This window comes from Lynx rufus, unplaced genomic scaffold (genome assembly GCF_022079265.1).
Source record: "Lynx rufus isolate CCGP_SWC_20201006 ecotype Redwood Valley unplaced genomic scaffold, mLynRuf1.p SCAF_20, whole genome shotgun sequence".
NCBI lineage: Eukaryota > Metazoa > Chordata > Mammalia > Carnivora > Felidae > Lynx > Lynx rufus.
This window is the reverse complement of record NW_025814835.1, coordinates 20,365,772-20,378,772: the sequence shown is the minus strand read 5'-3', so window position 1 is coordinate 20,378,772 and position 13,001 is coordinate 20,365,772. Positions and strand designations below refer to the sequence as shown.

The 13,001-nt window shown below is 36.0% G+C and overlaps 1 protein-coding gene across 1 annotated transcript in view; it reads right to left on the bottom strand.

The window, feature by feature from the left end:
• The window catches only part of TCF4 (transcription factor 4), a 350,509-nt gene that overhangs the window by 115,728 nt on the left and 221,780 nt on the right, over positions 1 to 13,001 (bottom strand). Inside the window, exons 7-8 of the mRNA XM_047086297.1 lie at positions 7,364 to 7,493; positions 6,834 to 6,883 (exon numbers count right to left, since the gene is read on the bottom strand). Coding sequence (XP_046942253.1) covers positions 6,834 to 6,883; positions 7,364 to 7,493 — 180 coding nt within the window. The remainder of the gene's footprint in view (positions 1 to 6,833; positions 6,884 to 7,363; positions 7,494 to 13,001) is intronic.

Here is a 13,001-nt window from a genome sequence, read left to right as displayed (position 1 = left end):
GAAAGAAAAAAAAAAAAAGAAGTCGGTATCATTCACATGCTACTGTTTTGAGATAAAATAATTGAGTATTTAAAACTACAAATTTCGCACTGCATTTTACAAAAGCTCTTATTCCTTTAAAATGAGCACAGCCCTGTACACAAATACACCCTGGGACAGTGAAGATCAAGCCTGAGAATCTCATGCTATTGCTTTGAAATGTGACTTTATGTTCAGTTTAAGAATTCAGTGCAATTTATTTAAAAAACAAAACAAAGCAAGTGTCTGTCAACAGCCTGACAGAATTTAATCTGCCTTAAGAAAATACAACTTTGCTATTTTTGAAAAGACTCTTCACTCCTTTTAGGATTATTGCTACATATTCTGAGAGGATCTTACTTAGCCCTCCAAGTTTTATCTGACTTTGATTTATGACTTTCAAACAAAAACTTCAGAATTGTTTGAAATCAGGAAAACACGCCTTGAAAACACAGAAATTATCAGTGACTGGGGGAAAAAAATGAGAAAATTCCAACATGTTAGACAATAAAATGAACAGTTCAGTCAATGAAATGGAAAAAGTTTAAAAAAATGGTCTCCAACCAAATATTAAGCCAAGCATTTATATTATTCCACAAACACAAAATAAATTCACAGTCAAGCCACACACTGTGAAACAAGTTTTTATAATTTCAAAATGCATGCAGGCCTGTTACAATTCTCTTTAGGTAAAGCAGCCTTCCGGCAGCTTCTTCGATTTCTTAATAATTAAACCAGTCAGACAGAGTCCAAGACTTCGCACCAAAATATACTCTTCAGTGAAAGTGATAAAATAGGTTCCAAATAACAGTTTCCTGAAATGTATTTCTCCTTTCTCAACGAATGAGACCAGTTTTACACTAAATGCTATTGTTACAGTTGTGGAAACCTTAACAAAAGTCCTGATAAGTCTCAGCAGGTGAAATTCTGAAAACTTGGTTTAAAATAAAAATACACATGGGGTGGGGGGAATATATATCATGCACACCACCTTAGAAGAGCTTGCTCAGTAGAATAATCAGACAAAAGGGGCCAGGCAGGCATCTCTATTGAGGAGGAATCTAGGTGGTTTCTTCTCAATTGAGTGTTTGACACATAAATCCTTTTCGTGGTAAAGATAATCCCTAAAGAGCTCACAAATATGCAAACCTTTCCTCTAGAGTTAACTTTTGTGTTTTTCTTCTCCCTTACATTTCTTCCCACTTTATATTTAAAATACACATACCAGAAGTCATCTTTTTAAGGGGAGCAGGAGTAGGTTTCCTAGCAGAGAGGATGATGGAAGAGAGATCTCATTATTCCAAAATTCCAAACAAAAATACAGAAATCTTATAGCAAACTCCTGAGAGACTGGAATGCCTAATGGTACATATGTTGTAAATGTGTGTGAATTTCATATGCCTTTTGAAATATTCTTAATAGAGTAAGAGCCTCCAATAAAAACTTAAATATAGAGATTCTCCTATGTTTCATAAGCAGCAATTCACAAAAAGCATAACCTCCATAGCCTCTAACTGCAAACTGCAATGCAGAGGATAGGATTAGTTTTCAAAGAAAGAATGTATATGCTGAACTTCTGAAGCTTCTGGTTTAGTAAATTCAGTATTAACTGCACAAAAATATACGCTCTCTGTGACGAATATTTTCTCAACCTTCAAGGTGTTCCCTGGCGTCAGGTTACATATTCTGTGTAAATTGTGTGAATAATACTTCCGTCCTACTGGGGATGATTTAATTGCATTATACTTCATCTTTTTTCTGTCTATACATTTTTATAACTAGTAAACATAAGTTTAATATCCAAACTTCATATTTCAATATTTTTAATTGGAGAATGGGCACCCTAAGTTTAAAGTTAACTATTATGAGTTAACCAAATATTGTAATGTAAACACCTATAGTTATACTTTTCACAAAGGATCTACCTCTCCAAGAATGAACCTTGATGAGGCCCCTCCTTTTATACATTATCACATAATTGGTTACTCTAGAATTTCCTACAAAGGAAGGAGTCCAGGTCGCTGACACTTAGTTCATTTTAAAATTAATATATATTTTATTTTAATGTAAGTTGCATTATCACTCAAGTCAAAATTTTGCTGACATGTAATAGCATCACTGTGATATATGATCACTTTCAAAGTGATGGGGGAAATTATATATTTTAAGTACTGACTTTTCAAACATATGATTTCTGAGCCTCTAAGAAGGAAATAAACAATTACCAACTTCTCTTTTAAATTTTGATTTCCTCAAGCATTTGAGAAAAAACATTTCCTTCCTAAAAATTTTTTAAGGTATGAACTCAAGATCATTTTTGCTACCTTCACATATGAAGGTTTTTTATATAATGTAAAACACACGGATCACTTAAGGCCATCAGCATTATCCAACTTTCCCTGATATTTTCCTAACAATCTCTTCTGTAAAAACAAAAACAAAAACAAAAACCAAAAACCAAAAACCAAAAACCAAAAAACCAAAAAACAAAAACTCATTTAAACATTAAGATTTTATGTTCTTTAAGAATCCTTCTTTAAGAAAACTGGTAAACCTGGTATCTCATATACATTGAAGTTGTGTTTTTCAAGTCCATCTAAAGATTAACTCATCTCTAAAATTTTCTGGGAGTGCCCAAATCTTATTTTAGAAGTGTTACTATTGTAGAGATTGTTGTCCTTAGGATTCATGTGTCCAGAATTATTCCTGATCACTTAATACAAACTTTGACAGATCTTCCTGATTTAGAAAACAACACACAAAGAAAAAAAAAGTAAATTTAACATAAAAAATAGACTTTACTGAAAAGTTCAGTTTGGAAAAATCACTGGTGATAAGACAGGTCATAAACTATTTCTAAAGATAAAACTTCTTATTTCTAGAGAAATCTGAAGTTCCAGGGATTCCAACTGGGGAAGACAGTGACACTGTCATTAAAGTTTTAAAGCTCGATTGGAATTGAAGACAAATTTTCATCAACATTCCAAGTAGAATGGTTGCAGTTGTTAACAGTTTCTGGTTAAATGTATATCATTTCATGCATTCAAGTTATAAGAAGAGGGCAGTTTTATGCGTTTCCATATTGGTGGACACAATAAAGTCTCTAAAAGACCATGTCTTTGAGTTTTTTATGTGTGTTTGGAAAAAATATTTTAGAATGACATAAGGTGAAAATTTTTTGCTTTCTAGATTTTAATGCTTCCATGTAAATTTCTAAGAATTATGGATCATTGTCCCCCCAAAATGTGATTGAATGGGTATATTTCTCTCTGTATGAATTCACGATTCAATAGGTGTGACTATTAGGCTATACAAAGATAGAAACTATGATGGAAGAGCAGTAAAATCGAAAAATATCAAGTTTAAGATATACGATTTAAAAAAGGAAACCAAAATGTAGAAATCAAACAAGAAGTTCATGTGCAGATCCAAGAAATCAGAGAGTGGTGAAATAAATTCTGGCATCAACAAAAAATAAAGCTTTATTATAAAACTCTCATCAAAAGATGAGGGTTACAAGAAATTGGTAGGTGCCTGAAAAGAAGAACGTACCACCCATCGGAACAGAGAACACAAAAATGTTCTGCAGTACTCAGCAGGGCTCTTGTGGGCAATTAGTTGTCATTTCACACAGCCTTGCCTTTAAAGAAACATCACCCTAGCCCTAAGTACAGGCCTCTGTGGTCCAGAGGGACAGAATTCCTTCCCTCCATTGCGCCTGTGCAAGGCGACCCCTCAGGATGGTTCTTCCGCCATCCTATCACTGTCATGCTTCTTCAGTGACTTGAGGTCTCTAGATGCAGTGCACAGCCCAAACACATTCAAGGATCCTGCCAGATCCATGGCGTGATGTTGGGCCAGGCTTATGTTTCCTCTCTCCCACAGATGCTGCAGTATTTTCAAAAACAGGGCCAGACAAGCCTTGCTCTCATTTCCTGTGAAGATCCAGCCTAATGGCGACAAAAGAGGTCCAGCCTCTGTACTCTAGTAAGGTCATAAATAATATCTCATTACAGATGTTACAGTTTAAATTTTCTTTCTTTTATGTCAAGGAGGAGAAAGGGCCCATTTCAAAAAGAAAAAAAAAGTGAGTTCACACCACAGATTGTGACAGATTTATTACTATTTATCACGGTAAATATGTATTGAAGAAAACATATAAATGTCTTTAGCTAGTCATAATCACTTGAAAAGAAACCTTTTACTATCCCCAGTTTCTTATTATTTGTAAGAAAACTTATTCATACATACCGAAGCAAGTTTTAGAAATATCTTACCAGGTATATATTAATTTGAGCTTAAAAAAAAGAAAAAAAACATGGCAGAGGTCTAAAAATACCGGAGCAAACGTGTTACAGTGACTATTGCGGACCATCTCTTTAGATCAAATTAAAATATATATTTCGTGCAGTGGGAAGGCACATGGATCTTGTTATAAGTAATAAGCAATCCAATGCATGCAACGAAGCTAATATAAACTAAGTCACATTATTGCTATTAAAACAGAGCAGAGATTTTTTTTAAAGTAATGACAATAAATAGATGATTGGATTCTGAAATCGACCAAACTTAGTTACTCTTCTTGCTTGAAAAAAGAAAAGTAAAAAAAAATAACAAGGATAAAATATCCATTTCGACTGAATTTTCCTCCTTGTCTTTAAAAAAACAGGCTCTACTTATGAGAATGTTCCTTAAGGACCATTAAAACATTTAGCCAAGATAAATTCTCTAAGAAGAGTAAACCTTAAACTGACCATCAAAAGCCAAAAATTAAATAATACAAACTAAATTTCCAATTCTAGATCTACTGCGAAGAAAGGAAAGATACCTTTTTATTTCTCAACATGGACAACATATCAAAAACACACAAACTGTCAAAATGGCAAAGAAAAACTGTATCCGTGAAATTTTCTATAGTGGCCAGTTAACTCTAGGAAAATACTTAAAAAACTTACAGTGAAGTAGGAGAGATTATTATTGACAATGATTAAGCAGACAGATAATATCTAAGGCCACACCAAAACACTCCTTAGAAATTGGGTAGATTTCTGCATAATTTTAGCACTGGAAAAAACAAAGTTTGTTTGGCTATGAGGCATAAATAAGGTTCTATAGCTTCAAGTTTTACATGGCTTTAACAGCACGTAACTATTCCATCATTTCAGGACATCTGAAGGTCCACTTATTGTATTCAATACTGTCCGTATTAGGTGCAGGTATGTTTTAAATGTCAACAGCTGTGAAGACTGTATCATTTGAGGTTGTCATAAAAGCTATTAAAAGCTAAAGTTTCATCTACATTAAATCCACCACCAACTTCAAGCTTAAAATATGCTTAGAAAAACCTGAAGGGATATTGGTCAGTTTTAATACAGCACAGAAATTTAAAGAATAAACCACTCAGTACATTGTTAAGTGACTTATTGGTAGTCCAAAGTGACTATTTTATACACAATTGGCAGTTTTATTTACACAATATTTTTCTGTATTTATGGATAATTTTGTGATGCTTCTTCAACATCACCAAGTCTATGATAATCAGCATACAAAATTTGTGTTTTTTTCCTGATAAGACTCACTCTGATATATTCACTTAATAAATTTTTTGGATGAGCTGAACTGAAAGCAAGTCAAATACACAGGTGTTTGGGTTAATCTAATCTTAGCACATTTGCAAAACCTATTATTCTCCTAATTTCTTAAAAATGAAGTAAAACTAATATGCGAGCATCAATTGGTAATATATTTTCAGAAACCCGAATACCATTTTATTTTAGAGGAGAAGAACTTGCAATGAGGCTTATGAGCATTCTTTTCAAAGAATACTAGTGCCCTACAGAACACAGAATTAAATTAAATTAAATCAAAACTATGTATCTCTGTCTCTCTGTCTCTCTCTCTCTATATATATATGTATATATGTATATATATATGTGTATATATATATATATACATATATATTTACAGGAAGGAAAGAAGAAAGGAAAAAAGAAGAAGGGAAGGAGGAAACAAGAAGGGGGGAGACTCATATTCTTGTTCTATGTAAGGAGGAAATTACTCAAAGCAATTTGCCTACTTACTTAGGCAAAGACTGGTTTTAAAGAAAATTAAATAAAATCATGTAGGAACTCAGATTTGAAAATATACATAAGAATTGAAAATAAGATATCGCATTTAGTTGGGATCACAACCAACTTTTGCTACGCTGGAGCCTGGAGGGACCTCACCAACGCCTGAGTATAGCTCCAGGTAGTAAAAAGACCCAGAATGCTCTTGGTTACAGCTGGATTCTTCTAGTTGTCACCTGGTATTCCAGACACAAATGGCTACTGATGCAGCTACCTTTGCAGCATTTATTCAGTAACCTCTCTAGAAAATAGAGACATTCTCTCTGCACTCTGGGCTGAAACCCATGTAAATTTTTCCTAAATCCTCTCCACAAATCTCCTTTCGCATGCAAATCCATAAATCATCATAATACCGACAAAGAATTTAACCAACACATGAAACTAATACTCATTCTCTTGAAAGCCCTGTACAGGTAAAACTCCTCGAACTTCAGGCACCTTTTCAAGGCTCTCTTCAGAGCTTAAACTGCTGAATATCAACACAACCACCCAGTCTTCCAGGATACACAATTAATCACTCCAACGTGGGTCAGGTGGCTGGACGTGCAGGTCATTCCTACCTCATCCCCAGGCTAGATAAACACGCTGCTCTGGCGCATGGAACCTCATTTGCTCCTATCTCCCTTGCATCAATACAAAACAGAACAAAATAAAACAATATACAAAGCAGAAACAAGCAGTACTTACTGAAGATGGCAAACCTGGAGGAACTTTTCGAACTTTCTTTGTCTGCACCTCTGAAAGAAAATGAAGAGGCTGTGAGGTCCCCGAATGCCTATTTCCCTAACTAAAACAGATTAAACCACGAAGCCATTTAGATTAGACCAGATTTTCTTAAATCATTACCTTAGCAAAATGTCAGTACTGCTATCATATTTTATTCTGGCAGAAATCGAATTCTGCCTTTTTCATAAAAATCAAGATATTTAACTTTTTTTAAGCTTTGATTTTTTTTTTAAGTTTCCTTATATGGGCAGCCAAGAGAAAACAAGAAATAAGCATACACCAAAATAGTTCTCTTGCTACTAGAAGTTGTTAACATACCCATCCAATGTACTACTGGGGAGGGGTGGTCACGAGCCTGACATTTGAGCAAAATTTTATGGTTTTGGGGGGTGGGGTGAGAATAGGGTGAGAAGGATGGCATCAAAAAAGAGAGGAAGAAAGAAAAAGACTACTACTAATCACTCAGGCATTCAAACAGAGGAATACCTTACCCAGGGCACTACTGTGAAGAGGCCTCCTTCGGGGGTTATTGCTAGAATACTGATAATACTGGGAACCAGGTTTGGTGGGCGACAGGGTTCCTGGGTTGCCCATATCCATGTCACCTCCAAGGAGACTCTGCTAAAAGGTTCAAAAGGGAAAACAAACATAGAAGGTTAGTTTTTCACATTCACCACCCCCCAACTGATTGTTAGTACTTAAACCACGGCAATAAAGAAAACAGCATCTGCCGAGCAGCAACAATTAAAACACAACCAAACAAAAAGAGAAAGAAAAGCAGTCTAAGAAGCTAGCACGAAGTTTGTGATTTTTCAAATTCTTTGCTTTTGAGAGGAAGATAGAAGGTGATTCTCTTGAAACAGTACTTTCATCCTAAGACGACTCACATTTTGATTGTTTAAGAAGAGGGCGTTTGTGTAAGAGTCATGTTTTCTTCATCTACACTTAGGCTCATATCTGGGAACTATTCATGCCCTTCCTTCGCAAGAACTCCAGAAGAATCTGATTTTTCGGACGCACACAACTTCCCCCGACTGCTCACGTTGGGGGTGAGGGTAGGACGCTCCCCTCCACTGAGGACTCTGCATCGGCTCGGCATTATCCCCCACGGATTTACACAGCACCCACAGAAGAGAAAATGCCAGCAGAACCGGGAGCAAATTCAAATCTCACGCTAACTTCCAAAATCATAGAAATAGTAGGCATTCTAAGCGAACAGGAACAAATTAGAATGCCCTCTTGAGGACTACTGGAAGTTAAAATACATCCCCACAGATTAAACATTTACCTGAGCACTAGAAAACTTTCACAAATATCATTAACTTATCACAGTGTGATAAATGACTAAACTTTCAAAAATGATGACACACGAAAGATCATATAATAATATTACATTTTCTAAAAACTACATAAAAACTTACCCATAATATATAAATCGCCTGATTATACTCTGCATTGAACACATTGTTCTGTTAATTAGTCTGATATGCAAGAAAACAAGTGTAGATACTACCATTTATATTAAGAACAAATTTACTATTTAATAAAGAAATTTTAAAATTAAGTACTAAAAATCTAACTTTATCGTTACTTGTAATCAACTTTTACTGACTGAACTAATTACTGTCCTTGATAAAGTACAGAATGTGTTTTCCCTAATCTAAATTCTAATCACCATGTCACTCACAACAGACTTAGGGATGCTTCACTAACACACTATTCACATGCAAAATACTCTAAATAGGCCAATTATGACTCTGCCCCTGTTCCCTGGTTAACCCGCTGAGAACTGAAAAATTTCACAAGGCAGTCACCAACTAAAACAAAGAGTCCTTGTTTTAAATTAAGACAGTCTTTTTGATTCCTAAATAGCTCAACAAAGTGGCATGTCTTCTAGTGAAAGCAGTTGGTCAAATATGACCCATAAGCTGGAAAATCAAAAATTCAAACCTCCCCTTTCCAGTGCCATATAGCTAAATATCATAAAGAGAACCTCTCTGTTCCAGGGATTTTTTGTGAGTGCTGGATGAGTAATAAAGGACTAAACAGCTACTGATAAGTTTGCCTTCACTGTTTCCAGTTTAAGACTTTTCCAAGGGATACAGAGTCAACATTACTTTCGAATAAAACTTTAAGGATGAGATTTTAGTTTTGAAGCTCATTTTGAGCAAAAATTCATTGCGAGTATCTTCATATTTGCCACATAAATACCAGATAAAACCAGGTCATTTGCCAGATAAAAATATGTCATCCGCATGCTCAATTACTGCCTCTTCCGAACTTAGGATATCAAAATGCTACCCAATGACAAACTAAAATACAGAGCTCTTTGTAATAGTTTTCTATAAACCAGGAATAACATCTATAACCAGCATAACATCAAATGATTTCTTTATCATTTTACAAGTGGCATTCAACAATTTTAGAATCTCAACCTGCAATTTCACTCTTGGTATATCTTAGTAACAAAATCTACATTTAAAGCCCAAGTTTTCTTTGAAATTTCCATCGATAAAGCTGTGAATGATTTAAATCACAGCCTCCTCACAGTCTGGTAAATTTACAAATAAGCCTCCCTTTCATGAAAAGAGGAGCTTGAAGGGGACATTATTGATAACTTTGTATCTTAGGCAGACGTTACTCCTCTGCCTTCATTTTCTTTTCCTAAAATAATACAAAATACTCAAACAAGGACTGAGCAGATAGGTTGAAATGCCTGCTTGTCTTCCTAATGAGCTTAACCAGTGCTTAATTCTTGTTGGTCCTGGTGGCAAAGGTTTCCACTCCCAAGAAACTAGATGCATTCAATAGGTCAACATAAAAACAAACAAGCTTGCTGTACTGTTTTAGCAGCATTCACAACAGAACTGTGAAAAATATAAAATGATAACTAGAAGATCGCTAACTGGCTGTGGCTGACCTTACTGTTGTTAATGTAAAAGAAAATCATTTCACGGGCCAGTTGTAAATAAACCATGCCCCTAACACTTGCATGCGCAGCCACATGAACTATGGATAGTGACACAGAACTAAGACCAGATAGCACTTACATTTGGTGGCTCATGCTAATCCTTTTTTTTTTTTTTAAACAAAGCACATTCCTGTTTCTTTCTTTTTAGACCTGTTTGTTCCTTTTTCTTTTTCTCTCAGACAATAGAATCATTCTTCTAAAGCAACAAAAATAAGCATTTCCTCACACTTAAGGGGGCCCTAATCACCCCCCTAGGGAAAGTTAAGATAAAAATATTGTGTTCTTATTGTAGAGTATACTTGTAAAATGAACAATAACCATTTACTATTGTTTGGCCTTTACGTCACACATTTAACTCTCTTTAGCAATGAGAAAGATTAAAAAAAATTTTCCACTGGCTAAAAAACCTGAGTTTATGAACTTAGAAAGTTAATGGCGTTCAATTCAACAAGGTAAATTGAATATGGCACAAAGTGGATAGGCATTCATTTACACATGAATTCACCTGCATGGTATACACACACACGCGCGTGCGCACACACACACACACACACACACACACACACACATTAATGCTTAATTTAAAAGTTAAGTTTGAAAGCTAAAGTCTGCTTTCAAAATGGGCAAATTCATCTTTGCTTTAAATAAGATTACAAAGGTTTCAGGTTTTTCACATTGTGCAAGTTCATGCTCTGCGGTTATACTGGGTCCCAGTCGAGAGCTGCCCGAGTCTGCCAGGAAACACTGGAAGCAAGATGTGGCATCTCACTGAGCTAACCTGTAAATCTTAAACCCATAGTTTACCATTTTCTTTAACTGTCTGCAATGTGAGGAGACGAGCCCTTCCCCTTATTCAGTCCTTACTTTCTTCCAAAGACAAACAATTTTAAGACTTAAAATACTGTAACCAAATATTATATATACGTGTGTGTGTGTGTGTGTGTGTATGCTTCTATATATATATACATGCAGCATATATATGTGTATATGTGTGTGTGTGTGTGTATATGTGTGTGTGTGTGTGTGTGTGTGTGTGTGTGTGTGTTGACTTTGTGAACTGGGCTTAAATATTTTGGGGTCCACACCCCTACAACTGATTCTTCAGCAGTAAGCTATTCCCCACCAGAGCCACTCAAATGCCAAATGCAACATTCTGTGAGGGTCCTTTTTCCATTAAATTTTTTTTGTTTGTTTTATATCAGATCTGGGTCTCAGTCTAACACATTCTCAACACTGCCCCGATTCCCTTGTGGTGGGGGGGGGGGAGGGAGCTTTTTAACATCCTTGATCAACCACTGAACTTTGCTTATGCAACCAAGAATGCAAACCATGAATTAAACTTGAGTAACAGAAAAGCAGCATATATCTCAAATTAGATTTATAACTGAATGGTAATCAAAAATAGAACTAACTGCTTCAAGCTTAAATTATCAACTTTTTTCTTGTTAAACTAAAATCATCTTGCTCTGAACTATTATTTCCTTTCAGTCAGCACTTTAAATGTAATGGGTGGGTGGTACATTTCTAAAAAGGAAGATTATATTTACCCTTAATTATAGATATGAGTGAGATCAGAGTACGATGAATGCTGCTTTTTGGCTTATAATTAATTCATCTAATAGGTGAATGACCTTGAATTTCAGAGTTGGAATCGGGTGAGGGGGGAGAGAGAGAGAGAGAAGAAGAAGAAGAAGAAGAAGAAGAAGAAGAAGAAGAAGAAAAAGAAGCAGCAGCAGAAGCAGGAGAAAAAATAATCTCAGGGGAAAAGCAAATGTGCCCCTGGTTTCTTAGCGCTTTCTCTGATTTTGCGTCACTCCCATTACGTTGTGATCCGATATCAGACACAACATCTTGGGGGGATGTTGTAGAACAGAGAAAAGCAGTCTCAGATGAAACCAGATTAAGCTCCTTTTCTGAACTATTGCCAAATGCTTGTGAGTCTAATTCATGTTTGGGTATTCTAGTACTCACACAGCTGCAATTCCATTCTTTCATCACAAACCTAAGTGATGTATAGTGGCTTTGTATGGCGAACTGACTCTATAAAGCCAGGAATTTGGGAAGGCTTTACGTTAATATGGAAATAAAATTCTGAACCACTATAAAACTTATGAATGCTGGATATTTGTATGGGTACCTAATAGACTTTGCAATACTAAGTGCAAAATATACATTGAGCAAAATTACCAATTATATTTAAAACGCATTTAAAAAAATCGCAACGGAGGTCATTTCTCCATAGTGAATTCTGCACAGGATCGGATTTTCAAAGACACTGCTGAATAAGATTCCTAACAGCCATGGGGAAGTTTTTGCAAATCCCTGTCGAATAGCTGCTGCTGAATTTGCCATTTTGACCACAGAAGGGCCATTGCTGACTTACTCTAGTAGCAGGAGGGGGCGATAATTTTGCTGCTGTTGGCACTTACTCCGCAACCCAGAATATATCTCACAGCGAAGGGCAATGAAGAACACAGTATTTCCACCTGTGTCCACCTCTGAACTTCAAAGCTCAAAACTGAAGGTCAGTCTTTGGACAGTCTCTATTCCCGAGAGCGCAAGGTCCGGGAATGCACCTTCATAGTTTATTTTGAGTTCAGTCTTATGCTTGGTTTCAGCAAAATAGAACTCTGGAAAGTTAGAAGGATAAGATGGCAAGGATAACTTGCACAATCAGGGACTTAACAGATTGTCATCGTGCTGTGGAGAAATGTAAATTATTGAAATTATCATTTAGCAAAGATTTTTCTTTTAGGGACTTCTGGTCAATGCTTTTTATTCTTACTCTGAACATGCAAGGCCCATTGTGACAAGTCAGAGGCAGAATCCAAACCTCTCGGGGCGCCTGCATGGTTCAGTGGGTTAAGTGGCCAACTCCTGATTACAGTTCAGGTCATTATCTCTTGATTTCAGCTCAGGTCAGGATCTCACGGTCGTGAGATCGAGCCCGGTGTCAGGCTCCATGCTGACAGTACGAGTCTGCTTGGGATTCTCTCTCACAACCTTTCTCTCTCTCTCTCTCTCTCTGCCCCTCCCCTGCTCTTTCTCTCTCTCTCTCTCTCAAAATAAATAAACTTAAAACAAACAAACAAACAAACAAACAAACAAAAACCTCTTAAGGAAAGAGGGAGGGCCCTGAGGTCAAACAGATGGGAATG